The sequence below is a fragment of the Molothrus ater genome, chromosome 3 (assembly GCF_012460135.2).
Source record: "Molothrus ater isolate BHLD 08-10-18 breed brown headed cowbird chromosome 3, BPBGC_Mater_1.1, whole genome shotgun sequence".
In the NCBI taxonomy this organism is placed as follows: domain Eukaryota; kingdom Metazoa; phylum Chordata; class Aves; order Passeriformes; family Icteridae; genus Molothrus; species Molothrus ater.
The window spans coordinates 79,308,050-79,334,743 of record NC_050480.2 but is presented as its reverse complement, the minus strand read 5'-3'; the positions used below and the strand labels follow the sequence as shown (position 1 = coordinate 79,334,743).

Sequence of the window (26,694 nt, the reverse complement as noted above, 5' to 3'; positions counted from 1 at the left end):
TTACAGTCCAGCTACTAACAGCTCCAAGAAGTGGCAGGCTGGTAAATCTGTGACATCTAGTAGAGAACAGGTTCACTCATAGATAGAGAAACTCTCCCTAATGCCTCTGGAAGGACAAAAGCCTCCAGAGGGACAGGCAAGAGAGTTATGCAATTACTTCAGTTATTTCTAGGAACATTTTCCAATTGACAAAGTACTGCAGACTTTGATTTCTGCCATGATAAGAAGGATACAAAGAGATAAAATGTGTTCAGTGGATTATTATTTGCCTCTTATTTAGTGAGGCAAATTGATGAGGAAAGGGACTGGGAAGACATTTCTTCTCATACAATCAGCTTTAATAGCCTGATTTTTGATCAATATGGTGGTAATATCAATCCCTGACACCTTTAGGCTTAAGAAGTAGAAAATATCAAGAAACAAAGACAACCAGGACTCAAAGCCTCAAACTGAAATGAAAAAATTAGGACTTTTAGGGAAAAGAAAGAAATGAATCAAATGCCTTACGAATGAGGAATGCTGGAAAAGAGAGGAGAAAGTCTGGCAAAACTGGGGGTCGTCACTGCTTGATGTGAGACTACAGCTTTCCTCAGCCTCTTAAATATATCTGTTTTGGTACAACTACTTTGAAATGTGATTATTAGAAAATCAGTCTTTAGAACTTAGAAAAATCACAGATTTGTATAATACAATACATTCTGCCCTTCCATTGATTTGTTGGGAACTCCTAAAGACACTGTTTCATTTTCTGACTGAAGTGGGGCACAAAACATTGTTCAGAGAAATCAGCAACAATTGATAAATTCCTTTCCTTACTGCAGATTTACTGCCCACTACTGTGTTAGCAGGATTATAGATAAGATTATTTTCCCCAGTAGGGTATGATATCTATATCCACAATGACTTTGACCTGCAACTTACTCACAGCTACTTCTACAACCCTCCGTGAAACTGTTATCCTGGTTATATGCCCACATGGCATCACCTCCCTCTGTCAGACCATTCACTGGTATGTCAAATAGCACAAGAATTATCTTTGGAAACATCACCTGCAAGTTTCTCACGACACAAATACTACTATCTTTTGCTTCCTTCTTTTGTTTTCCTGGGGCAATCATGCCTGTTATTATCCTAGATTTTAATATGCTTAGATATTCTAGATTAAGATCTTGCTTAAAATGTCTTAAATTTCAAAATACTTCCTTGTCTTCTTCCTACGTTCATTGACTCAGTTGAGAATTCAGTTTCGTGAAATGTATCTTTTTTCTACAAAAGCCACAGTGACTTTTCCTAAGATATCGTTTATTTAGATCTGACACTGTCATTAATTCTGGTGTCATGGATGCTTTACTTGCCTTCACAAGAGAGCACATTCCCATAGCTGGCTAATTTACAAGTCTGAGAAGTCTCAGTTCCAAACATTCAAAAGAAACTTGCTTTAATCTGACAACTTAATTCTCTTAGAAATTTATTTGCAGAAAGCCTACATATTTTATTTCACTTCAGAGCTTTAAAAATTTGCCTTTTGCAATTTCTGCAAACCACTTTGGTATTGCACAAAATTGACTCTTTACAGTAACACAGAAGAGAATGCAGCACAACATAAATGTAGAGAAATATTAACTCTATGTCATAGTTATAAATAAAATGGTAAAGATAATTAAATTAGACCAGGATGGAGATATGGGTCATGACAACAGTAAGCTTGACCACCAAAGAACCTAAACACAAAAGGGGAAGGAGCAACAAAATCAGAATTAAGAGCTTAACCTGGAGAGAGACTACATGAAAATCCTGATGATGGGAAAAGGCAACACATTACCTGAAGGAGTAAATACTACTACTAATAAATACACCAGGTAGAAAGCAAGACCAACCAGACAAGTAGATAGAGAGAGGCTGAAATGAGAGGATGGAAGTGAGATGATATAGCAGGTCAGTTTAAGGAAGTAAAAAGAGTAAAGACATTTTTCTCGAGCATATAAACTGAAAGCCAACAAAGCAGATTCAGCATTTTCTTTTCAAAATTTGCCACAGTGACAGAGCATGGGCTTGTTGCCCTCTAAAAAGATTGAGAGCATGGAGTCTCTACTTGTTACCATAAGAGATGTTAAGTGACACCAGCTCATAAAGGTTCTTCACAGAAATGTGCCTGTGTCACAAACTGAACCCTAATTTTCTTTAGAGTGTTGGGGGGGGGGGGTGGGTTCTGTCTGGGGTTGGGATTTTTTGTGGTTTTCTAATTGGTTTTGTGGTTTGGTTTTTTGGTTGGTTTGTTGTTGTTGTCATTGTTGTTGTTTTTGGTTGTTTTGCGGGGGGAGTCTGTGTTCTTTTGGTTTTGGTGGAGTTTTTTGTGAGGGTGGTTTTTCTGTTTGTTTGTTGGGTTTTTTGTTATAGACCGTGGAAGAAAGTTCCCAATATGATATTCAGTAGGTTTTTCATCTCTGCATAGTATGAAACAGGAACTATACACTTCTCCTGACAGACCTGGTTTCATACTCATCAATTTAGTCTTTGATATTCTTCACAGTATCTATAGAAAAACACAAGTTTACTTTCCCCAACAAGCCTTCATAATAAGAATATATTAGCTAGCTTTATTTTTAATGACAAATTGAAGCACAGAAATAACAAGTATACTTATTTAGTTACCAAATTGAGGTATGCATTTTTTTCCAGAATACTCCACCAACTGAAAGCAGAGCTCCCAGTAGCTCCAGATATAGCTGAATACTTAGCAATATCAGCCTACAGAACCATAAGCTGTACACCACCTCCCTCCCCACAGAGGCATGAATACTATCCAAGTGAAAGGTACTACAGAGGTGACTAGTCCAGCATCACACAAACTCTAATAGTCGTGGAACAGCGTTTCATTGTCTTACTTTAGTTATTGCACTCAGCTCCAAAAGATAGCACTGCAATGTAACAGAAAATGGCTTTCTCTTTTACTACACTTTGCAAAATTAAATCCTGGACATTACAAGATGGGAAATCTCACGAGGCAAAATACCATGTAATCATGGAAATCATATATCATTGTGCCTGCATAGAGGAGAATTAACTAAAGACTATATTTATTCTTTTGCTTCTTAGTGCTTGACTACCCGATTCTTTCCGTTTTCCTGTATTTTTTGTATGTTATGAAAGTATCGCTTTCTCCTCGAAACAGCGAGCCGAGGCTCTGGCGCCAGCGCTCTCCGCGGCTGGGCCGAGCCGGGAGCGCCACCTGCCGGCACCGCGCCGCGCTGCACAGTCCCTGCGGCACAGCGCGGCCGGGGGCAGCGGGGGACAGCCCGCCTCGGGGGGCACAGTGGGGACAGCCCGCCTCGGGGACACCGCTGGGGACAGCCCGCCTCGGGGACACCGCTGGGGACAGCCCGCCTCGGGGGGCACAGTGGGGACAGCACGCCTCGGGGGGCACAGGCGGGGACAGCCCGCCTCGGGGGGCACAGGCGGGGACAGCACGCCTCGGGGGGCACAGGCGGGGACAGCCCGCCTCGGGGACACCGCTGGGGACAGCCCGCCTCGGGGACACCGCTGGGGACAGCCCGCCTCGGGGGAACAGTGGGGACAGCCCGCCTCGGGGGGAACAGTGGGGACAGCCCGCCTCGGGGGGCACAGGCGGGGACAGCCCGTCTCGGGGGGCACAGTGGGGACAGCCCGCCTCGGGGGGCACAGTGGGGACAGCCCGCCTCGGGGACACCGCTGGGGACACAGCCGTAGGACAACACGGGGTTAACCGCCCCATCCCCACCGCTGCACCCCCACCGCACACAGCGACCATCCACAGTAACTCCTCCGCTAAAGGGAGCTGTAACTGGTCAGTCCAGCGCGGTCACCCTCTGCTCTGCACCGTCTGCAGCAGAGGGGAAGGCAATGGAGAGCTCTCACTCCAAGGGAATCCTTGTGATTCAAAAGCTTTTTAACACTTGATCTTTTAAAATCTGGAAAAGCAACTGTAATATCAAAGGATTCTCTTTACACAGAGAACAAGATCAAATGTGAAACTCTTACATTTAACACAGAACCTACAAGATTCCTTTCAGCGACGAGATATCCAAGCAGCAACCCTAAAGCTGCAGTGTCACAATAAAAAGTAGTTTGACAAAAACTATTAAGTACTAGGAAAACTATATTCTTGATTCTGATCTAAAATATCAAGATATTAAAAGAAAACCCTTAAGAATAAAAAGCAGAGAACAACAAACTCAGTACAGGAACAAGCTACATAATTATCAAGATCTGGTATCTATTTATGAGACTCCAAATGGGAAAGCTGCTCTATAAACTAATAAAACTTTGAAAACTGAAACTGAAGTTTTAGAAGAGGAACTAACTTTGAAATGATAGTGAAACAGTTATTTGAGTCACGTTACTTTAAACAGCTGCAGATAAAAAGACACTGGAAAGATTACTTTGGATAAAACAGAATTTTTAGAGCTCTATATAATCCCAGAGAAGAGTTCACAGACCTTTTCACATTCAGCATATGGTAAAGATGATCACCCAAATCAGCTTTGTCAATACTTCAGGAGAGTTACATATTTAGTTCCTTACACAGGTTCAACAGAAGGGGCTGAGACACATCAATTCTCTTCCTGAGCATGCAGCAACATTATTGTTAGAAAACTTTTTTCTTTAATTGTTAAGAAGCTAAAGAAACTGAGTCTTTTAGCTTTATCATTTTTGTACCAAATAACCCTGTTGGTATTTTTTTTGCTAAACAGAAAATCCTGAATATTGGTCTTGCTTTCCTTTTCCTCATTTTTCTGGTATTGCAGATAGAATACAAACATCTTTCCTTAAAAGATGATGATCACCTTCCCTTTTCCAATACATTGTACAGGGTTCTTCATTGTTTCTTCCCATTATGTACTTTGGTTTTAAACATTAAAAATTACCTATACTCTTGTAATTGTCAGTTATGAACTAGCAGTCTACTCAAGTGGCTGTATCACTTCCAAACAACCTGCATAGCAAGAGGTACAACATAGCAGCAGTCATGAATCTCCTCCACACCTTAACTAATAAACCATGACATGCTCCAGCTGGCACTAAGCATCAACAACTCAAGTGTTTGTGCTAACAACAAACAATCCAGAACCCAAGTTATTCCCATTCACTTGTGAATGTCCTTTTCTTTTATTTATGTTGGTTTACTATGATTTAACATCCATGAATACTGGAATGACTAGCACCCATTTATGAAAATAAATCAGGTCTCTAATACCTCCTCTGGTTTATCAGAGGACAAATAGTGTTATGTCTTGAAGACATCTTTGGACTTCAATCATCCCAAAGTGATTTATTACTCTGGGTGCCAACAGTCAGAAAACTGTACTGAGTTTGTTGGGTAAATACTGAAAACATAAAATTGTGAAACATGCTATACAGAAATCTGAACAATGAGAAGTTTGAATAAAAAGCATGACAGGAAAGGGAATTCCTGATGATTCTGAATTACTTACTTAGCTGATCACATAAACGTTTGTGACACTAGTTGTGTGAACATACAGTGGAAAGATGGGTTCCCTGTGCTTTGATTTCACAGGTATATTATACTCACAGAGGAAATGCAAAACTCAAAAACTGGGTCTATACTCTAGAGAAGAGTGTTTTCTAAACATGCACTCAATTTACCTGTGAAGTCTGGTATTTCTAAAGCCATCTTCCAGCTTCAAGCCAGTCAACTACTTCAGTCTACTACTTGCCCTCTTCATTTGTCTTCAATCCTCAGCCTCATCATGCCCAATCTACTTTATCCCTCTACCTTCTGAGATTTGTGTGTTCAGTTCCTAACTGCACTTCAACTTTTCTAAAACAACTCATTCAATCTTTCTCAAACAATCCTAATTCCATTCTCAACACTTCGACCATTCTCAGCCCACCCCAGACCCTCACACAGTCCATCTCCTACTTTCACTGCAGAGCACACTTCCAGTATTTTCTCTCCAAACTCATTGCCCTGGACCCGGCAAAATCTCTAGATTTTCTGGTAATTGTTCAATCAGTCACAATCTTCTCTCTTTACCTCAGCTGTTCTTTTCATCTGATCTCCATTATATTTTATCCAAGTCAAACCTTTCCTTCTTCCCCCTGACTCTGATTCTCAGATTCTGCTTTTCTTCTATAGGCCCCACTCTCAGTGACATCTCTCTCTTCCATTCCTCTCACTGTCATCAGGTCACAACCCACAAATCCTTTCTTACAAGCAGAGGGATCTGGAGAGAGATGTTCACTGGCAACACTGGACAATTTGTTCTCAGAAGTAATACCTAGACAGCTCTGTTGGAAAGCAGCTAGTAGCAGAAATGGAGAAAATCATGCCTCTTTTTTCACATCCCTAACTGCAGCACATGGCATTGCCATAGCACACCTGCTAAGCACAAAACATTCAGAGGTTTTTATCAGTAAGGCCAGTTTCTGCTAAGCTTACTTCAGATTAACAAAGAAGTGGAAAAAATACCCAACTTGTAGCTTGGCCAAGGTAAAGATGAAAAGGATATCAAGAGACAAAAGTACAGTTAGCTGCCTGTGAAAGAATACCTGTACAGTTCTCTTTGGTTTAAATACAAAGCACTCATTCATACACAGTGCATCAAACAGCAATGAAACTCACTTAGAAGTTTTCCAAAGTCAGCAAAAGAGGGTGAGATTGTGGGAATTTTAGATTACAACCTGATAAATGTTTGAAAGCCATGTTATTCTAGTGATCATTAATAACGATCACTGTTTTAATCACTGAAATTGCACACCATTACCAGAATAATGACTACCTCTCATAGATGGTTTTTAAAGTCAGGTGATCTGGAACACCTTCAGTCTCTTCAAGATGCAGGATGAGCCATGATGTTCTGTATGGCCACTGCTCTGTGAGATTGATCCAACTTGCCAGTCTGTCCCAATTGAATGTGATTTGATTGGCTCTCAATAAACGACCTAAAAGAACAAGAAAGAATAAAAGAAAACATAGAGGATTTTTTCTCCCTTTTGAAAGACGTCTTTTTTTCCCCTCAAAGTAACATCTATGTTACTATGTCATTATCTGATGTGTGAACTTCCTGCTATTACATTTTTAGCTCAGTAAATTCAAAATCATTGCAAGGTGCATCTAAAAATATAACTTTACAGTCTAATAAAAACCCTTCCAAATACTGGTCAAAAGATGAAACTCTCCAAAACTGTCAACTTCAGCCCCAGTTTAAACACTAATTACTATCATCCTGCTACGGGTGAATCTTAACTTACTTCAACCAAATTCAATAAAGAATTTCACACAGCATTCATTTCTCCATCTAAACACAGAATTTTATGCTAATACTTTGACAGATTTTCTATGCACTGGCATATGAAATGTGGTCAAAACAAGTTAAGCATACAACTGCCAACTTCAATAGCTATAAAAAAAAGGTTTTAGGTTAGTAAGGTAAGGTATAAATTACAAATAACTTTATTTTAAAAACCAGAAAAAGTCAATGCTACAATTTAGGCACTTGAAGTTTCAGCAAATTTTCTGTAAGTCCTTTATTAGTATCTGCAATTACATGTAACCTACAGCCAGAAGGTTCTGTTCATAAAGGTGTTTATGAAATCACCATGTCTAACCACAGATTATACTACACTAAAGTGCTCTTGTAAGGTCTATTTTTTTAAGTTTAATTTTACAACTAACTTTTGCGATTTTGTTATACTTTCATAACTGCACTGTAATTTGCCAAAACAAGACAGGTTACATGCAACAAATTGCAGTAACAAGCTAAGAGAGAGGAAACTTATTTAAAACATTAGCCCAGAATTTGATGTCTGTTGCAGATTTATTCTCTTAACTATACAGAGTAAAAAGCAACTCACTTTCTTTGCTCTGGATAGCTGTAGGGCTACCCAGTGCCTTCTAGTGTCTGTAATAGAAAAGACACTAAATAATCACTCCCCATTCACTTACTACACGAAACATGTTTTTATTAAACCTCTGTAAGCCCTTTCCCAGTTATTTCCAGTTTTTAAAGTTCAGAGATACCAATGTCTTGACTGTGTTTTATTGAAGAAAAACAGGTGACAAAATGCTTTCATCAGTCTCACACAATCATTTAGGGAAAAAGAACTGCAAATACTCATAGAAAAAATAAACAGGATATATACTTGGTTTTCCACTCACACCTTACGTTTTCACATGTCAGCACTATAATCTTTGCTCACACCACAGTATTATGAAATTGAAAAATGTAATTTTCTTATACCATTTCAAAATAAAAAAATGTAAAATTTCCTAAAAATGCAGACTAGCATCATTTGTCTCCCAACTGAAGTCAATGAAACAACAAATATTATGTATCTTTCAAATTCCATGTAGAATGGTCAATAATGTTTTCTTACATTCTGGAAGAGTTTGCTTCAGAAGGACTTTCAAAAGCAACTCATGGACTGACTTGTTCAATTTAGTTTACATACTTAAGTCTGAGTGTAACTAGAAGGAGCCAAAACACAATCCTGTTTACTGCACACCAGCATGTCATGCTTACCAGTCACTGAAACAATATTTAGCAACCTCCTCATGGTCTGAGGGCTGATATCACTGAACCAATCCTCTGTAACCAACAGCTTGGTCAAATCAAATGACATTTGGCGGGTAATGGTCCTCTGCATCTGGCGCCTTCGGTAAGTATCCTGATAATGAAACAAAAACCCAAGGAACACTGATTAGTATCAAAAGCTTTCATGTATTTCAAATACTTCAGTTTTACTTGATAATCAAGTTAGAGCCTTTGTGAGTAAGTCTGTGAGGCTGACAGGTAGTATCAAGTGTACAAGAATTTAATTCTGATTTACCTATGTAAAAGCTGAACATTATTTCCATAGAAGCCAAGAAGTGGTAAGAGTTACACATTTTACTTCTACATCAATTCTGAGAGGGCAAAATAGAGTGGCATAGCACAATATTTTCTAGAAAGATTACTACTTTCAGCATTTCCATCATCACTTCTGACTGTCTTTCTAGTGAATTAATATGATCCATTTACTAACTACAAGTAAAAATTCAAGTGACCATCAGGCTCCACTCCCAAAGTCTCTACCAACGGCAGCTCCAAAACCTCAGTAGCCTCAGAGGCTGTGTTGCTTTTCACAACTTTCTAGATACCGTTTATTCAACCAGTTTGTGATTTTATGTAAATTTGAAAGAACAGAAAGCAGGAAAAGAATGTGGTAGACATTGCAGTACAAGTCTCGTACTTAATATTGCTTTGATTAACTCAGTTCCGGTCTCTTGTTGCAACATCCTGCAACAACTGATGTCAGGCTTATACAAAAAAAATCCAAAATACACACACAGACCATAGCTCCTACCAGATCTGCTGTATCACCTCAGCATTCACAGAGAGCTGTATTTATTTTTTGTGGAAAGGAATACTTTGGTGAGCAAGCAAACTTTTTCCTCTTTGACAGAGCATCTGTCTACTCATGTAAGAATGGACTTTTCTTATATGGATCATTTATAAAAATTTAATAAGAATGGTTTGATAAGTCTTCGACGTTGATATTATTGAAAATGTCAAAGAAAAAAAATAAACAGAAAAGAAAAAAAGGTTTTACCAGTATCTATTTAGACTAAAAATCCTGCTCACCCGCCTGTTGAGAGCAGTTTTGCTACCAAGCTTGGCCATGTCTCCAAGACTGTTCTGAGAAACTCTCCTGTCAACCTCTTCATGCAATCCTATGGAAAGGAAAACAAAGGTAGGCATCTTCTCCAGTCATATACATTCGACTGACCTATAAAAATAACACTAAGGATCCGTCATTATTTAAACAATTTTTTCCAGAACACAGATTTTGGATCATTGTTTTTGTAATGCTCATATCACCATCCTGCAGAACCTTACCTACATTATCTGCATAAGGAATATCCCCATTGGTTGTTGAAGCTACCATCAGTTTTTTTGCATTACTAAGCCCTCGGCTGTTCAGAAAAACGGGCAAATGGACAATATTTCGCATGTAATCATGGCCATTGATGTTTGAATCCCGTAGAACACTGTTGAGATTCTGGTTAATTGCCTTTATAATAATGTGTGGGTCACTTGCAAAAATCGCAATGAACGGGCCTTTCGAAAACAAGACTCGCACCTGGAAAAAAGTAGACAGTAAACCTTGTTAGTAACAACTAACTGTAGCTGCAGATCACTTGAACATTTGGCTCAACACTTTATATTCATTCTGTTCAAGGAATAAACCTGAGAGGCCAAGAGATGAATGGACACGTCAGCTTCTTCTATATGTGATATCTAACATTAGGAACTTATCCACAGCTAGAAATAAGCACACGCAGCAATTTAACAGCAGGATTTACAGTGGAAGTCATCACCAAGGATGTACCATGCAGTAATGTTCCAGTTCCCCACAAATATTTAGCATTTAAGTATTCTTCATCTAAAGTACTTCAATGGTAAAAATATGAAAAACCCTCCAAACATTTTAAGCTTGTTTCAACAGAATAATTATTTTCCATAGTTTATGTTTGATTGTTTCAAACCTTTTCAAAAGTACTAACATGCAATTTAATAAATAAAGCCCATCACTCTTAACATTATAGTATGCCAATGTACACAAATATTAATTACCACAACACAGCTTTCTTTCTACAGAAAACGTACAATAACTGTATTTATCTGAGCTCATTTGTGGAAGAGATCATGCATATAATCCAGAGGTTATCTTTATAAAATGATCCAACTCACAGTATCAAGCATCTGTAAAACCTTGTCCTGTTCGCAAGCATCCAGTCCATCAATAATTACAACAAGCCTTGTCTGATTCTGAGTGAAGCTGTCAATGGTTTTTGCCATTTTGGCCATCAGTTCCACTTCACATTTCAAAACCTATAAAAATGAAAAAAAAAAAAAGAAGGAAAAGACATGTCTATAATACTTAAAACTGATAAAAATACATATATTTCCTTTTGCAGATTGCTATTTGTCCTGAAAATACTTCAGTAAGACTACAAGAATAAATTTACAAATACTCAAAGTGAAAAGTCCTAAAATGTCACTTCCAACGTATTAATTTCCTATTTGAACAAAAATGTACAGCAGAAACATATATTCTGCTTTGATATAACAAACTATCCTTATTTAAAAGCCATTACAAGGTTATTTAAGAAAATAATATTTATGCACAGTAAAACAGAAGTAAATAAAAGAGCATTTGTGGCTTCAGCTAGTCCTCACACATTGCTCTGCATAAAATGTACAGCAAAGTTTTCTATCTGCCTTCCAGCCAAGCACATTATGCTCTTACTCTAATACTCAGTCACTGCTCTCCAAGATATGCAGTCTGAAGATTTGTTAGACTTTTCAACATTGTTACACATGTAATAACCAACCATAACATAGAAACAAAGGTGGAATTTGCCTTTCCTAACTTCAGCAGCTAACAGGTAGACATTAAAATCTGATCTCTTAACCAGTAGATTCATTAGAATGTGCACAATAAGATGACATAAAACACGAGATTAATAACTCTCATGAAATAACTACTTCTCTCCTTTGATGGGAAAGGGTGAACCTAACTCCTAAAGGCTGAAGTTATGTCAGATAAATACCACTCAACAAACAACTGTCAAGAAACACAGTACCAAGACACAATCAGGTCTTCAGTGCTGGAAAAGCATGGCACTAGGCATGCTGGCATCAGAGGGGATTCACCTTTCTCAATGGGCAAAGAGAGCCTTTGATCAGGAGCCAGCAGGGTTAACTAACACAGCTTTAAACAAGAGGGAGCAGGATAAATCAGGCTTGCCCACCACAAACTGTGGTATGACACACCAAGAGATGGATGCAGGGCTAGTGAGGGCCCTCATCTGAGATGTGCTGGCCACACTGGAGCATGCTTAGAAGTCTTATTGGAGATGAGGCAGGAACTACTGAGGTTACAGAAGCCAACAGGGAAACACCACTAAAATACTTCAAAGGAATTAAAGGTGAAGGTGACACAGCTGACAGCCCAGCTGAGGTGCCCCTACCTCAGTGCACACAGAATGGGTAACTAACAGGAGGAGCTGGAAGCCACTGTGCTGCCAGAAAGCTTTGACCTAGCTACCATTCCAGAAACTTGGTGGATGAATCCCATGACTGGAGTGCAACTGTTGATGGCTGCAGGCTGTTCAAATGGGACAGGAGAGGAAGGAGTGGAGGAGAGGTTGCCCTCTACATCAAGAGATGGAGAGATCACAAAAAGATGCCTCTGAGAAGCAGCCACAAACTGGTAGAGTCAGTGCAAAAAAATTTGCAAGGACCAGACCAATAAATGACACCTTGGGATTTGTGTCTGTAACAGGCCTGATCAAGGGAGACCTATTGGCAAAGGCTTTGTGTCCTACATGAAGGATGCTACAGGAGGCATCATGCTCATGGGCTTGCATCCTCCTGGGGAACTTAGATGTAGCCCCATGAGCTGCCAGCAATCCAGGAGATTGCTGGAATTCAGCTAGGTAATAACAGTCAAGCCCTACCAGAAGGGGAGCAGCACTGGACCTGGTGGTCACTAATGTAAGTGAGCTAACTGGAGATGTCAAGCTTGGAGCTGCATCCTGGGCTGCAGTGATCACACACTGCTGGAGTTTGCAGTCCTGAGGGATATGGGTCAGGTAAGGAGTAAAGTCAGCACACTGCATTTCAGGAAAACAAACTTTTAGCTCTTCAAAGAGATAGTCAACAGACCCCCTGGAAAACTGACTACAGGGACAACATAGCTGGCAGATGTTTTAAGGATGCTTTCCATGGAACACAAAAGCCTGTAATCCCTAGAAGAAGAAGAAAATTGGCAAGGAAGAATAAAAGCTGGTTGCACTGAGTAGGGACCTGCTGGTCAAACCAACGACCAAGACGTAAATGCACAGGCAGTGGAAGCAAGCACAGGTATGCTAGGAAGAGTATCGGGACACGGTCTGGTTGTGAGCGGATGTGGTGAGGAAGGCCAAGGCACAGCCGGAGCTGAACTTGTCATGAGATGCAAAAAATAACAAAGTGTCAATGGCTCAGTATCCCAATGGACATCAGTGACAAGTGCTGTCCCTCAGAGATCCACACTGGGACCAGTGTTATTTAATATCTGCATTATTGACATGAATGAAGGGATCAAGTGCATGCCCAGCAAGTTTGCAGATGACACCAAGATAAGTGGCACAGTTGACACATCTGAAGGACAGGATGCCATCCAGAAGGACCTACACAAGCTCAGGAAGGGGGTTCATGAGGTTCAACAAGGCCAAGAGCAAGGCCCTGCACCTGTGTACTGAATCCTTGGTATCACTCCAGTCTGGGGGATAAACAGATGTAGAGGAGCTCTGCCAAGAAGGACTTGGGGGATGCTGGGGTGAGAGGCTCGACATGCCCCAGCCATGTGCCCTTGCAGCCCAGAAAGCCAAAACGTGTCCTGGGATGCATCCAAAGCAGTGTGGACAGCAGGTGAGGGAGGGATTTTGTCCCTCTGCTCCACTCTAGTGAGACCCTACCTGCAGTGCTGCATCCAGCTCTGCACTCCTCAATACAGCAATGACACCAATGCATTGGAGCAAGTCCAGAGAAGGCCACAAAGATGATTAGAGGGATGAAGCACCTCTGCTGTGATGAAAGGCTGAGAGAATTGGGATTATTCAGCCTGAAGAAGATAAAATTCTGGGGAGATGTTTATTGTGGCTTTCCAGTACCTATAGAGGCCTGTAGGTAATATGAGAACAAACTTTTGGTAGGGCCTTTTGCAAGAGGACAAGGGAGATTGGTTTTAAAAACTGAAGGACAGTCAATTTAGGCTAGATATAAGAAAGAAGTTTGTTTAAAATGAGGTGGTAAAGCACTGGTACAGATTGTCCAGAGAAGTTGTGGATGCCCATCCTTGGAAATATTCAAGGTCAGGTTGCACTGACTGACCTTCAAAAGGTCCCTTTCAACTCAAACTATTCTATGACTGTATGAAAAATATTTGTACAACAGATTTTTATACATTGGCTGTAATCTACAAAGCTAAAAATCATGATGCTACATTTTACTTTCAAAGAGGAGCATATAGCATATCTGATGACAGCCTGAGAGTATATTTATCAGTTTATAGATATAAGTCAGCAAAACAATAGTATTTCCTCCCATTTTTCATTATATACGTGGAGTGTTTTGTAACATTCTTTCAGTGCTACAATTCCTTTCTTAGCAAAGAGGTCTTGCAGACAGACAAAGTTAGGCTTGTTTTTACACCTTTAGAAGACTCTCAAAGTTATTCTTTCTCATCTTATGATCTAAAGTAAGCTTTTACAAAATAATGGAAATTGAGAATTGTTTTCCAAGTACTTTCTTCCCAGCAAAAATAAAATCAGAAAACTGAAACCCCAAATTTAACATTCATGATTAAGCAGATAGATGTCATATACCAAGCACAATTACCACTGGCACAGAAGTGTTCCATTCAGTAAAAACTCACCAAGTCTCATTCTCCTGTTGTGAGACTTAGCCTGATTAAATTAATGGTGCCCCTAATTAATAATGCTCCGTGTCTGGGGGTTTGTTTCATTTCTTTTAAGGGCCAATTCATACAAACACTCACCTTCATGAAGCCCTCGCTTTTCAGCTTGTGAAGCTTGGAGGCAGCACTGTGCAGACGTTTTCTCTGAGAATTCAAAACCGAGTCCATCACCTGCCACCATGTGCGGCAATTCAAGAAAAAGGCCAAGCCAACAATACAGGTCACTGTTATGAGAATGACGTTCACTGTCATGTTGGCTGACTCCACATTAAAAATCGCCAACAGGGCGATCGCAGAAACAACGCAAGACAAGATGAACAGGAAAATCACAAAGGATGGGAGGCAGCAAGTTTTCTTCCATTTCTTTTTACCTAGGAAACAGGTATTGCTGTTAGAATTAACGTACAATGATAGGTGAGTGAAAAATCTATTAACTTGCACACTTCTCATAAAACACTAACTGGCACAAAAGCTTACTGCAGTGTTACCACCTAGTCACAAACCAGTGGAGAAAAAAAATCTATTATTTGCCAAAATTCTTGGAAATTATGAAGCAGACATATTCCTTTAATCTTTAGTTTATTTCCATCATTTCAAGAAATCCACACTGGATAGAAATGACAATTTAGTATCAGTGCTATCACCCCTTTTGTGGCATCTCTTTGCAAAGTGTATTTATGTAAATAAATTGTAGGACAACAGTACAGGAACTACTCAGTTTTAAACTGGAACCTGGTACTTACATAATCTAATAGTAATGGTACCATTGAAGAATTAAAACAAAATTGCAAGCTGCAGCCTGAGGCCATCCTTTCTTGCATGCTATAACACACACAAACAGCAAAACTGCAGCAAATCTACTTTGGACAGCTCACAAGGGCCCCAGAGGAGAGTACAGAGCTCCTGACTTCAACTGGACTGATAAGAAAGAAGCAAATACTGCAGTTGGAGCTTAGCACAGCTAAATCAGTGACCAAAGAAACAGCAGTTTTCCAAAGCAGCAGTCTCTGCCTTTAGGACTTGTACAGATCCAGTGGTACATCTAGAAGATTGCTATCTTCTGGACACATTTGTTGATAACAAAGAACAGAACAGCAATGATCTGAAGCACAATTATGAGAGCTAAACATCAGTATTTGAACTACAGGGGGAAAATCAAACTTTTAATATTCTAAGTAGAAAGAATACTCAAGGTTTATATGTGGCCCATATTATTCTCTATACCAAGGCATGAGCTGCAAAGGTTTTTCACATTGCTGACATAAATGACTTATAGGATTGTGCTGCAGGACAAAAGCAACAGAAATGCATTATGACAGAAGTGAGAGGCAAGAAACGAAGGGGAGCAGCTCAGATATAATTAGATTCAGTTCTAGGCTTAAATAAAAATGCAAGCATCCACTTACTAGAAAGAGACAGAACTGGATTAGAGAAACACTTGAATATCATGAACAATGTCATGACAATTGAAAGAGGTGTGTCTGCAAGTTTACAGACATAGCAAAAATTAAGATACAGAAGGCTAAAAATAAGCCTCTATGGAATTTCTGTGAACAACTAGAGGCAATAAACCTATGACCCTGGACCTGTAAACAACTTGAAAAAGGAGAGAACGTGCAAAATCATCAAATAAATAAATTTTAAAAATCAATTAGATATTCAGACAGAGCACAGGAAGGCTGAATGTAAGATTACAAATGAACGGGAAAAGATGATTACTGCAAATAATCACAAGAAGCCAACACTACAGTGCCACTCTCTTCAGGAGAAATTAGAGCATCATGAAAGCTGTTTCACTGAGATTAAGGAGAGGAACTGCAGAACCTAACGTGGAAAAAAGGGTGAAAAAATCCACACATCTCTTTCATAAAAAACACTTAGTGAATTTGAAAAAGAACAATGAGGAGTAAGTTGTGTTCAGCACACAGCTGAACATAGCAAACATAGCGTGTCTTTTCCAGCCTCTGCAAGATAGAAGTCATTTCACTTTGTGAGAGGTGACAGATTCCTCAATTTCTGGACAAAAAGAAATGAAAAATAACTGACAGACACTAAACTTAAAGTACAAATAAATCCTCAATTAATTGCAAGTTAAGCTCTAGTACTCCTTCTTCACAACATCATACTCTACTCTGCAAATTTCTTTTTCTAGAAAGCTACAGATGAAGCAGAATGAAAAAGCTTGTAGGATCAAGTGGTACATTTCATCCCCCTAATCACAGCAATTTATAGGATTGGACCAACATGTTCTATATATTTACTATTTCCAAGAATAAGTAGTGGTCACTCATAAAAGCTCTAAATTAAAATCTAATAAACTAAACAAACCTATCATAGCAATACACAAAACATACATTTCCCTTTATCTGACTCAGACACATTGACTTAATTTCTATGGAAATATGCTGCATCTATAAGGATGTAATATAAATATATATTTCCACTGACATTTCTGAAAACTGTACTTTACAGGATATATTCCTTTATTATATTAAAAAAATCAAGATTAGCAAATAAAACGAGGCATCCCAAACAAAGAGTTTCCCTTCTCTATGAAATTCTGCATGGCTACAACAATTTCTAAAAAGAGCTTATAATGCAAAAAACAGAAGCCCGGGTAACAGTGCACTGAAACGGAATAATTGGAAATGTCATTCAGGTAAAAAAAAAACCAACAACCACCTTGTGTATCTTCTGTCTTGAAAACTCGAAATAGCCTTGTTGCTAGGAAACCAAATTCCCTTTCACATGCATCAGAGAGGGTAGCAATCATCTCAGCCAGTGAAGTCTCTCCACCTACACTGGACAGTCTATTGTAGTCTGTAAACAAAAATCTGAAAGAGAAAAAGCATGTATTTTGTATACTTCAGAAAACTTTAAATATTTTCTGGCAACTTAAACAAAAGTCTTGCTGCATCTCTCTACTTAGAAGTTTTTTTAAGTGGTAGAAAATGTAAAACACTTAAATTTTTTTTAAAATCTACATGGAATTTAACTATTTTCCTATTTATCAACCTCTTCTTTGCCCCACTTCCTATTCTAAAACTTGATTTCTTTTAAAGATAAAAACTGTCACATCACTAATAGTACCTCAGATGACAGTAAAAACATGAAAATATGATGCCAAACCATAATATTGACAAATATTTTCAAAACTGCATTCTGATCTATTTTCAAATATTTATAGAGGACTAGAAAAAATACAGAAACACAAGATGACATGAGGCTAAAATAGAAGTACCATGAGGCTAAAATAGAAGTCTCTAAGCAATAGATGTAAATTAAATTTTCAAACACACAGCATAAATTTTCTTGTTTTCAGGTAAACTAGAAGCTTTGAACAGTCTGTTGCTCTACTTACATGGAGGAAAAAAACCCTCAAACCTTAACAGAAGTAATCAGTGGAACAAGCATTAAACATAGATAATACACAACATACATAATTCCTATTTTATCTGGTATGAATTTTCATTAGTACAACAGCCAAACCCCCTAATTCTAAAAAGCACTTCCACCAACTTTGGCAGATAGTAGTGTTCTCAAGAAAAACTATCTTCTTCACACTGAAAAGTTTATGATCTTCTAGAGCTACTGTTTTTCTAACAGGAATCTCAATAACTTTTCCTGTGAACTTAACGTGCACATTAAACACACAGTTTGAGAAGTATCAGAGCAAGCCTGACTGATTTATTCAAGAGTAAATAAATGAAATAACTAACCTGACAGGTAAAGCTTTAGTGGTTTGCTCTGGCAGTTCTGGTGGGTTCACAAACATGAGTTTGAGAAGCAACTCTAAATATCCAACATGTCTTGCCAACCTTGTACTTAACACCCAGGCCCAGTTCCATCTCTCCCCTTCTCTCCGGCCACCAAAGTAAATTACAGCTAAAATATTAAAAAGATGTTACAGTTTTAATTTAGTCAACATTGACAGCTGAAAGAATCAGGAAGTTTGAACAGATAAAGTATGGAGTTCTGTAAAAGAAGTTATGAACTTTTAGCAGTTAGGCTAAAAATGAGAATGGTAATAGTAACACAATGAAATTAATAAACAAAATCCTTCTTTGTTCTCAAGAATGCCCTCTCACAAATTACCAGCAAAACAAAAGGTCCAAAGGGGTCTTATTGTCTACAAAACCATTTAGTATTTTTTCTGAATAGCAAAGCGTATCTACAAAGCAATATTTAATCCCAAAAATAGATAAAAACCTTCATGAATTCCATACAAGACTTACTAAAGAAAATGTAGAGAACAGCTAATAAGCTGAGTGACACTGCTATTCCAAGCTTTGCATCCACAGTGAAGGCAAGCAATAAACCCAAACCTCCACACAGCATGAGTGTGAGGAATACAACAAGCCAAGAGAACTGAAACAAAGGTTCAATCTGCTGTCCTGCAAAAGTCTTCATTTCATCTAAAACAAAAACACAAAGACCAGTTAACATAGGAAGTCACTAAAGAACAGATCATTTTTGAAAAGAACTTTTTCAGCAGACTGAATAACTTATCTCAATTATTGATCCAAAAAAAGACAATGATGCTTGAATTCTTCTTCAAACATCAATACAAAACCTTAAGTTTTCATCTATGCAATGAATGAAAATATTTAAATACACAATACTCAGATTCCTTGCTGCAGATTTGCTACTTCTAAAAGTATATTAAAAGTCACACAATCCTCCTACAAAGTGCAAAACATATTTTATGACTCTGAGAAAAATAAATCCACCACATCTGTCAAAAAACCCCACCCAACCCCAAAATCTCAATCACTGAAACATGGACTGTGTTCCTCAAACAGTCAGATATAAGAGTACAATGTGAAGGCTGTGGTATTATTTCTGTTTGTGGATTCTTATTTACTAAAACAGGAATTCCTGAAGGAACTTATTTTGGTTCTATGGAGTAAGAAATAATAGATACACAGTCCAGAACAAAAACAGGAATGAGGAACAGGAAGAAAACACTGAGAAAGTGCTTTAGAAATGTAAAAGCTCCTCAGTAACAAATATTGCAGTCTTTTTGTATATGCTTTTTGTTTATGATATAGAACAGGAGATAAAAATGAATGCAGAGATCCCATTTTGGCTAATAGAGAAATCACAGAAAGTAAGAAACACCAAGATTGGTAGAACTATTTTGAATTATATTGAAACTTCTCAGAAAAACAGCCTTTATAAGAAAATGCTAAAACTAAGTAAGATGCCTATATCCATCAGGAACAATATTGATTCATTTCATATACTGCATTTGCCTTCCTCTGTCATTTCAGAAAGTTCAAAAAACTCAAAAATAAGAAACAGGAAAGGGGAAGATAACTAGATGCAAAGAACATACACTAAAGAGAATAAAAGATTAATAGCCTGATAATTGTTCTTAGGTATTGAAAAGAAAAAGACACATAGGATGCACAACAAATAAATACTGCAGGAAGAGGTCTGAACCTGATCTGACACACAAACAGGCCCAGCAAGGCATATTTTGGCAGTCAGACTTTCTGCAGTACCTAAAGGGTAGATTCACTGCTGCAGGAAAATAGACTCACAGGAAAATAGACAAAAGCACTTAAAGACTGTCTTGACATTGTTTGAATGAACAAAGCAATCTATGGATGAACTGACCACAGTAAAATTTAAATCCTTCCATCATAGAAACAGAGACCAGATACAACATCACATGGACCAACAAACCTGACAAAAACAGTACTAACTCCAATGTGACGCTTTTCATAGACAGATTTTAAGTACTGAAAAGACTAAATCAAGCTTTTACCTTCCAGTTTCTTAAGCAGGAAAGATTTTCCACTTCCCCACTGTGCATACAAGCCTACACAGATGGGGGGCTGCATGGTTGGTTCACTCAGAATATCAGCCAAAGCACTGCTGTACAGATCATAGCCCAGCATGTCACCATCAGATTCAGTGGGAGACAAGTGTCCTGCAACACAAACACTGTGCTACACAACTTTGCTCTAAGAAAGCTCTTCAGTATAACAATTTCGATACATAAATGTATCAAACAGTCATGACACGTTCACCCATATTTGTATATATACTCCTGCCCTACAGCAGCTCTTGTTCTTTGTACATTCCTGTTCAAAAGAATTTTAAATCATCCACAAAAATGATACATAATTATCACAACTATTAAAGCCTACTACAAGATTCAAGACTCCAAACCACAGGAAGTCAAAGAAAGTAATTCCACACAAGCAAGATCCAAATAAAAACAAAGCAATCAACAGAAGTCACGTAGTATCTAACACCTAAAGTCAAAATAAAAGGTTATTTTACCTCTGCCAGGCTTTTAGAGTGATGAGTTTTTTTCCCAACTCATTATTTTTAAGCCTTCCTGTTAGGTGCAACATTAAAACATTAAAAATCTGTAGTAGCCTTTCAATACATAATTGAATAAACTGGATTGTCAACATCTGAGTGATTTAAAAAAAAACACTTATACTTACTGGCACCAAATATCTGTGTTAAAATACTCTTCTGGTGGCTACAGTCAATATTGTAAGGGGTTTCTCCTGTCTTGTTGGGTCTATAAAGCAATCGACCATCTTTTGGATTTCTTAGGAGTAACTCAGCAAGTTTACGGCTTCTTCCACGAATAGCAATGTGAAGTGGAGTATCTCCTTTCTGCAATTAAGTGAGAAGCCAGTAATATCTAACAGGAATTCCTAAAACTATAGACACACTATATGTTCAACACTGTTTCAGAAGCACTATTTCCTTAAAATAAACTTTAGGACACTTTCAAAAGCATCAGTGCCTTACAGCAAGCATTTTTGCCCTTGAAAAAGCATTACAAATGCTTCAGAGAAGACATGTGAAAAAGCAGTTCTTAGAATGCTAAACCTCAGACACTGCCTTCTTTCTTAAATGCTTATTAATATCTTAAAGCTCATGAAAACTGTAGTCTCTGTGTAGAAATAAATGTCTAGAGGCAAACTCAGGGACTTGTTTGGAACAAGAGATAGTGCTTGTTTCAATGTCTGCTGAGACTTCCCCAAAAGCTTCGCAGTAAAAGCTTTCTTATTGCATCAAATCAATATAATTACTTATTCACTCTAAATAAGAGGTTAAAAAAGCACCAAATAAATGTTCCTGTATTTAAGAGGTTTGCAGTCAAAGTAGGTAATGCATAACAAGACAGCAATAACCAGCTGTATTTGTCCTTGGTGTCCTTTAGTTTCATGTTTATTAATCAAAAACTAACATTAGTGACAAATGGCAACCATTCTGTATGCTCTTCTTCAAGTGTACTAAAAATTAGCTGTTTTATCTGTGCAAGTTTTTATTCCTCACCTGGATTTTTTTTCAAGTAATTAAGAGCACCCTAATACAAAACAAACTAAAACCCAACAATACACTAATGGTGGAAACAAATTTACACTTAAGTGTTCTTATCTATTTAATTATTAAACATATGGGAGACTAAGCATTTAAGTCTTATTGTCTACTTAATTATTAACCATATGGGAAGCTCTCTTTCTGTATTAGCCTCAACAGCGCTCTCCAAAATCCTGCTGCAAAACTAAAATGATTAAATATACTAAAGTAAACAAACAAATATTCTTTACCTTGTCTACAGCAGAGACCTTAGCTCCTTTATCCAGAAGAAGCTCTACTATTTCAATATTTCTCATCTTGGTTGCCTTTATAAGAGGTGTCTCTCCATCCTAAAATGGAAAAGTAGGACCAATATAAAGATCTCCATATATCCAAAACCAAGAAAAAGAAATTGTGATTGGGTAACAAATTAAAACAAAAAGATTTAAGATAATTAAATGTGCTACTGTGCAAGCAACAACACTTCAGGACCCATGTCTGTGAAAAAGTATCCCAGACCCAGTTATAGATTGATTAAAATCAAAGAACAAAACACATTTCTGTCAATAACAGTGTCAAATAGAGAAAGACAAAATTCAGATATAACACAAGATATTTGAAAATATTTCAATGCTGTGCCAACTACTTCTCTTATTTTTTCCTTACTGCTGCACATGCCTGAACTCATGCCTAGTAATATCAGAAACCTCTTTCCTCAGCTTCCAGTAGCATTTGCTCTTTACTTCTTATTGCTGGTCATGTCAATGATGCCGAGGTAAAGAATCCACATGCTCCCTCCTATCCCTGTTTGCTATTTAACAGCAAATCATATTTATCAACAGAGGGAACATTACTATTGCTGAGAAGCCTTATTTCATGAAAAAAAAATAAATTAACAGTGTTAAGGGTACCAACACTTCACAAAAACTGAATGTGGTATGATCTTCACATCACACAAGAGCTGAGAAAAGAACAGATGTTAAAAAAAGCAATTCAATTAAAATTCTAATTGTTACCTTGGTACATGTCTCAGTATCAGGGTTGCATTGCAAGATATCCCTCACCATTGTAGCATTTCCTTTCTCAACTGCCCAATATAAAGCAGTTTTATTATCCTAAAAAAAAGAAAAAGAGAGTATTAAACACTAAGAGTACTTTCATTTAGTTGGATTAATTTCCAAAAAACTATTTAAAGTACAACTACTATATATTGAAAACTGCATATAATACAGCAATTTTTAGCACAGCTGAAGGCAAAGGGAAAGGTCAACAAATTTAATTGGCATAACAGAAGAATTTAGAGGGGACGATGCAAATTTGGCTAGGGAGTATAAATCTATTTTGAAAACCTTTGTGAAATGTTTTAAGAGCTTTAACAATCCAAGCAGACTTAATCTGTCTTGAAAAAGTTTCTGAAACTACATGTAAGTATTCAGTTCTAACTCAAATATACAAATTACCTAATGAAATAAACCAACTTTTTTTCAGAGGCTTTGGAAGCTGGGAAGCTATAAAAGTAGATGGACAAGAAAGTCAACACAAAGAATGCAGATCAGAATACCAGAATGCAGATCAGCAAGACATTTCATCAGTAAACCTGGGGGAAGGTTCACAGCCACAAATCTGCTTCTGTCATCTTCTTTTCCTCCCAGTGATGTGTGGATGAGTGCTACCCAGAAAGTCTTCACATATGGGAAGACTTTCACAATCTTTCTGTAGCCTAGTGATTGCATCATGACTCTTTCTGTTTGATGCATATTTGTGTAGAGACATTTAAGAACAGCCTCTGAACACACACCTACTTCTAAGCAGGAATGTCAAAGTGTTCCTTGCAGCCTTCTACCTAGCCTGCTTCTTTCATTTGCAGCTCTTTCTCTTCACTCATGGGCTCCACAGCAAACGGAGTTTAAAGCCTTTCTCAACAGTTTAACAAGCTCAGTCACTAAGATTTCTTTCCTCTCCAATCACTTGAGTTTCATCTTCTCTGTCCTTCAGTGAGCTGGCTTCTAAGACATCAGCCTGAGCTGTACATCAGTCACACAGCCAGGTGCTCCCATCTGGGTCCTTGCCCCGCCCAGAAGGGCTGAGGCAAACTCTTTCTGAGCCCTCACCTGCCCCAACACCCACTCTCAATGGCCTTTCAGTCACGTTTTATCTGCTGAAGCTATCCACCAGCTAGTGACCATATGAATGAATGACCAGCCAGGAACACTGTTGCTGGAAAGCTGATCAAGACTCAGCAGTATTTCTGAAACATCACAAATTTGGGCAGTCAACACATCTCCCCAGAACAGGCCAGCAGGCAGGTGCTGCAGTGCCAAACAGCAGGGAAGTTGCTCCCAGCAGGGAAGTAGCACTCATGTCCAATTTTGATACTGCTGGTCCTAAACTATGATCTGAAGTGAGGAGCCAAAATGTTGCTCTGATGGTACTGACTCCTGCTGTGCGTCCTGTAAGGCCACAGAAGTGTTCTCTAGATCAACCACTGCAAATTGCCACTCAAGCAGCCTCACATTGCCAGAAGTCACAAGCTTCCCTGCTACCAAAGATGCTGCATCCTCCTTCTGCTTCTGTATTGCTCCAGTCACAGCAAGATGTTGAAAAGCTTCAGATTTTCAAACCCATGTCACAGCCAGAAGCTGAGACACATGGATTGCCAATGTCAGGTTAGAGGAAGAGATTCAAGCGCTACTTTTTCTTGAGAATAAAAACTTGTTGGCTTCTCAGAGACGCTCTGCAGAAGCAGCAGGCACTGAACCTTTGCAGCTCTCAGTGACTAGTTAAGTTTTCTTTACCAGCTTGGCAGAACCCACGTGCCAACAAAGCAGAGTGATTTGAATAACTTCAAGCAAAAGAAAGCAAACTGAATGTAACAAACACAAGTACCATGCTGAATGAGAGAGCTTCCAGTAGAAGAGTAAAACTAATACCTTGATCAAAGGACAAGAAAGAAAGAAGAGGTAGGTAGAAAACGTGGAAATCACTAACAGTATTTAACAGAAAGTAACACAGAAAATTGGTGGAGACAAGAACCAATCAAGCACAGAATTGCTTGATAGAATAGTGACAGAATGCTCTGACAAAGATATAATCTCTGGTGCATCACATTTCATTGATACTCTGTTTAAAATATGATTTAAATCATTATATTAAGTGTCTTTAAAAGTATGTCATTATTCTAAATCTGTTCAGTAGTGCAGATGAAGTTCAGTTTACATTTTTTGCTTTTCAACCATTATAGAATTGAGTGAAAAAACTGTGCTGAACAAGCCATTACAATTACATGTATCTTATAGCTTAAAACCTGCACAGCAACATGATGTATCTTACTGTTTGATGGAATTTGAATTGCTTACAGAGTAGACAGTGCAAACCTTAATGCCCTGTTTTCAGGAACACAGTATAATTGTTTGGTATAAAGATTCACATCCCATTTAAGAAGTACTCTAGTATTTACACTTGTTGTTACTTGTACTTACCTGACCTCTGATATCTATATCAGCATATTTATGGAGCAGGGCTCTCACAATTTCAACGTGACCACCTCTAACAGCCCCAATCAACACTGTATCTCCACTCTAAAAAAATGTGAAAGAATATTGAACATGAATTAACATTATTTACCAATAAGAAATGCAACACAGAATGAATTATAGCTTCCAAATATGCACTATGCCTATTCATATTAAGAAATCTCCACTCATTTTTAAAAAGATACAGAAAATAGAACTATCTCTAAAAAAATGGGTATTTAATAGAAAAAGTTCTTGACTTTTTTTTTCAGTTGTTCAGGAAAACAAACACTCCATAAATACATCTAGCTTAAACCACTATCCTAAAAAAAACCAGCATAAATTAATAATAAATATGAAAAAAGCCAACCAGGAAGACCAAGCACTCATAGTAATAACCTTCTTACAACCAAACAAGAATATTGTCAATCTCTTTGAGATGTTTCACAGCTGACAAAAGCTCCTCAAGAATTTTAAATAAATTTATCTTGTTTACATACACTATGCTATTATAAAGAAAAAAGCAAAAGGCTAATTTCATCTCAGATAAAAAAAAATGTAGTGTGGTAAATAAATGAAGCTGTACATACATAAAACAAAGTTACAGTTGTGCTTAAGGCTTCTGATTTTAACACACTTAAGGACATGCTAGAATTTCAGAAATTACCTTACAGTCCTGAAACTGCCTATTACTCCTTTTAGGATGAAACAGGAAAAATAAATAAAAGTGTAGCAAAATCACAGGTGTGAACTGAGAGAACTCAGCAGTAGGAAATGCCCCATCAATCAGTCATTACATACTTGGCTGCAAACCAAGAAATTTTCTTTATCAAAACCTACTCCAGCATCTGAAACTAAGAGTACTCATTGTTAGGTGTATTTTTGAACACAGTCAGCTGTGCTGAAAGCTGTAATTTCTCCTTCCTGAAAGCACAGAAATGCAGACTCTTGTAAAACATTGTGGCAAAAGAGGTGCTAAGAGGATTGAAATGTATTTTCTTAAATATTTTAAGTTTGCTTTGCTATGTGCTTGAGGTCAAATTTGTCATGACACAACTGTAGCTAAGTACACTGCCATCTAAGAAATGCACTGACACCTGAAATAGAGGAAAATGCATCCAAAATAATTTTAAATTTATGAGGCAAACATTAGAAAGCTTTCCTCTATTCTCTGCAACACCAAGCAATCCAACTTATGCAGTGTCAAAAACATATTACCCCTCTGAACTAAGTCACTGACCCTGACAGAGACATCTAAGTTCAGGTATCTAACCAACTACAGCCTCAAGGCTGCAGTGCTTGACCTGTCTCTGACACTCCAGAAACCCCTCCCTCTCAG

General features: G+C 38.0%; 1 protein-coding gene across 3 annotated transcripts in view; it reads right to left on the bottom strand.

Moving 5' to 3' along the window:
• The window catches only part of KIDINS220 (kinase D interacting substrate 220), a 75,469-nt gene that overhangs the window by 30,555 nt on the left and 18,220 nt on the right, over window positions 1–26,694 (bottom strand). For all 3 annotated transcript variants that reach the window (XM_036379505.2, XM_036379506.2, XM_036379507.2), the window contains exons 9-22: window positions 25,323–25,421; window positions 22,860–22,958; window positions 22,095–22,193; window positions 20,973–21,150; window positions 20,282–20,446; window positions 18,744–18,923; window positions 18,228–18,393; window positions 17,191–17,342; window positions 14,590–14,879; window positions 10,734–10,874; window positions 9,879–10,122; window positions 9,624–9,712; window positions 8,523–8,667; window positions 6,780–6,942 (exon numbers count right to left, since the gene is read on the bottom strand). In XM_036379505.2, coding sequence (XP_036235398.1) covers window positions 6,780–6,942; window positions 8,523–8,667; window positions 9,624–9,712; window positions 9,879–10,122; window positions 10,734–10,874; window positions 14,590–14,879; window positions 17,191–17,342; window positions 18,228–18,393; window positions 18,744–18,923; window positions 20,282–20,446; window positions 20,973–21,150; window positions 22,095–22,193; window positions 22,860–22,958; window positions 25,323–25,421 — 2,210 coding nt within the window. The remainder of the gene's footprint in view (window positions 1–6,779; window positions 6,943–8,522; window positions 8,668–9,623; window positions 9,713–9,878; window positions 10,123–10,733; window positions 10,875–14,589; window positions 14,880–17,190; window positions 17,343–18,227; window positions 18,394–18,743; window positions 18,924–20,281; window positions 20,447–20,972; window positions 21,151–22,094; window positions 22,194–22,859; window positions 22,959–25,322; window positions 25,422–26,694) is intronic.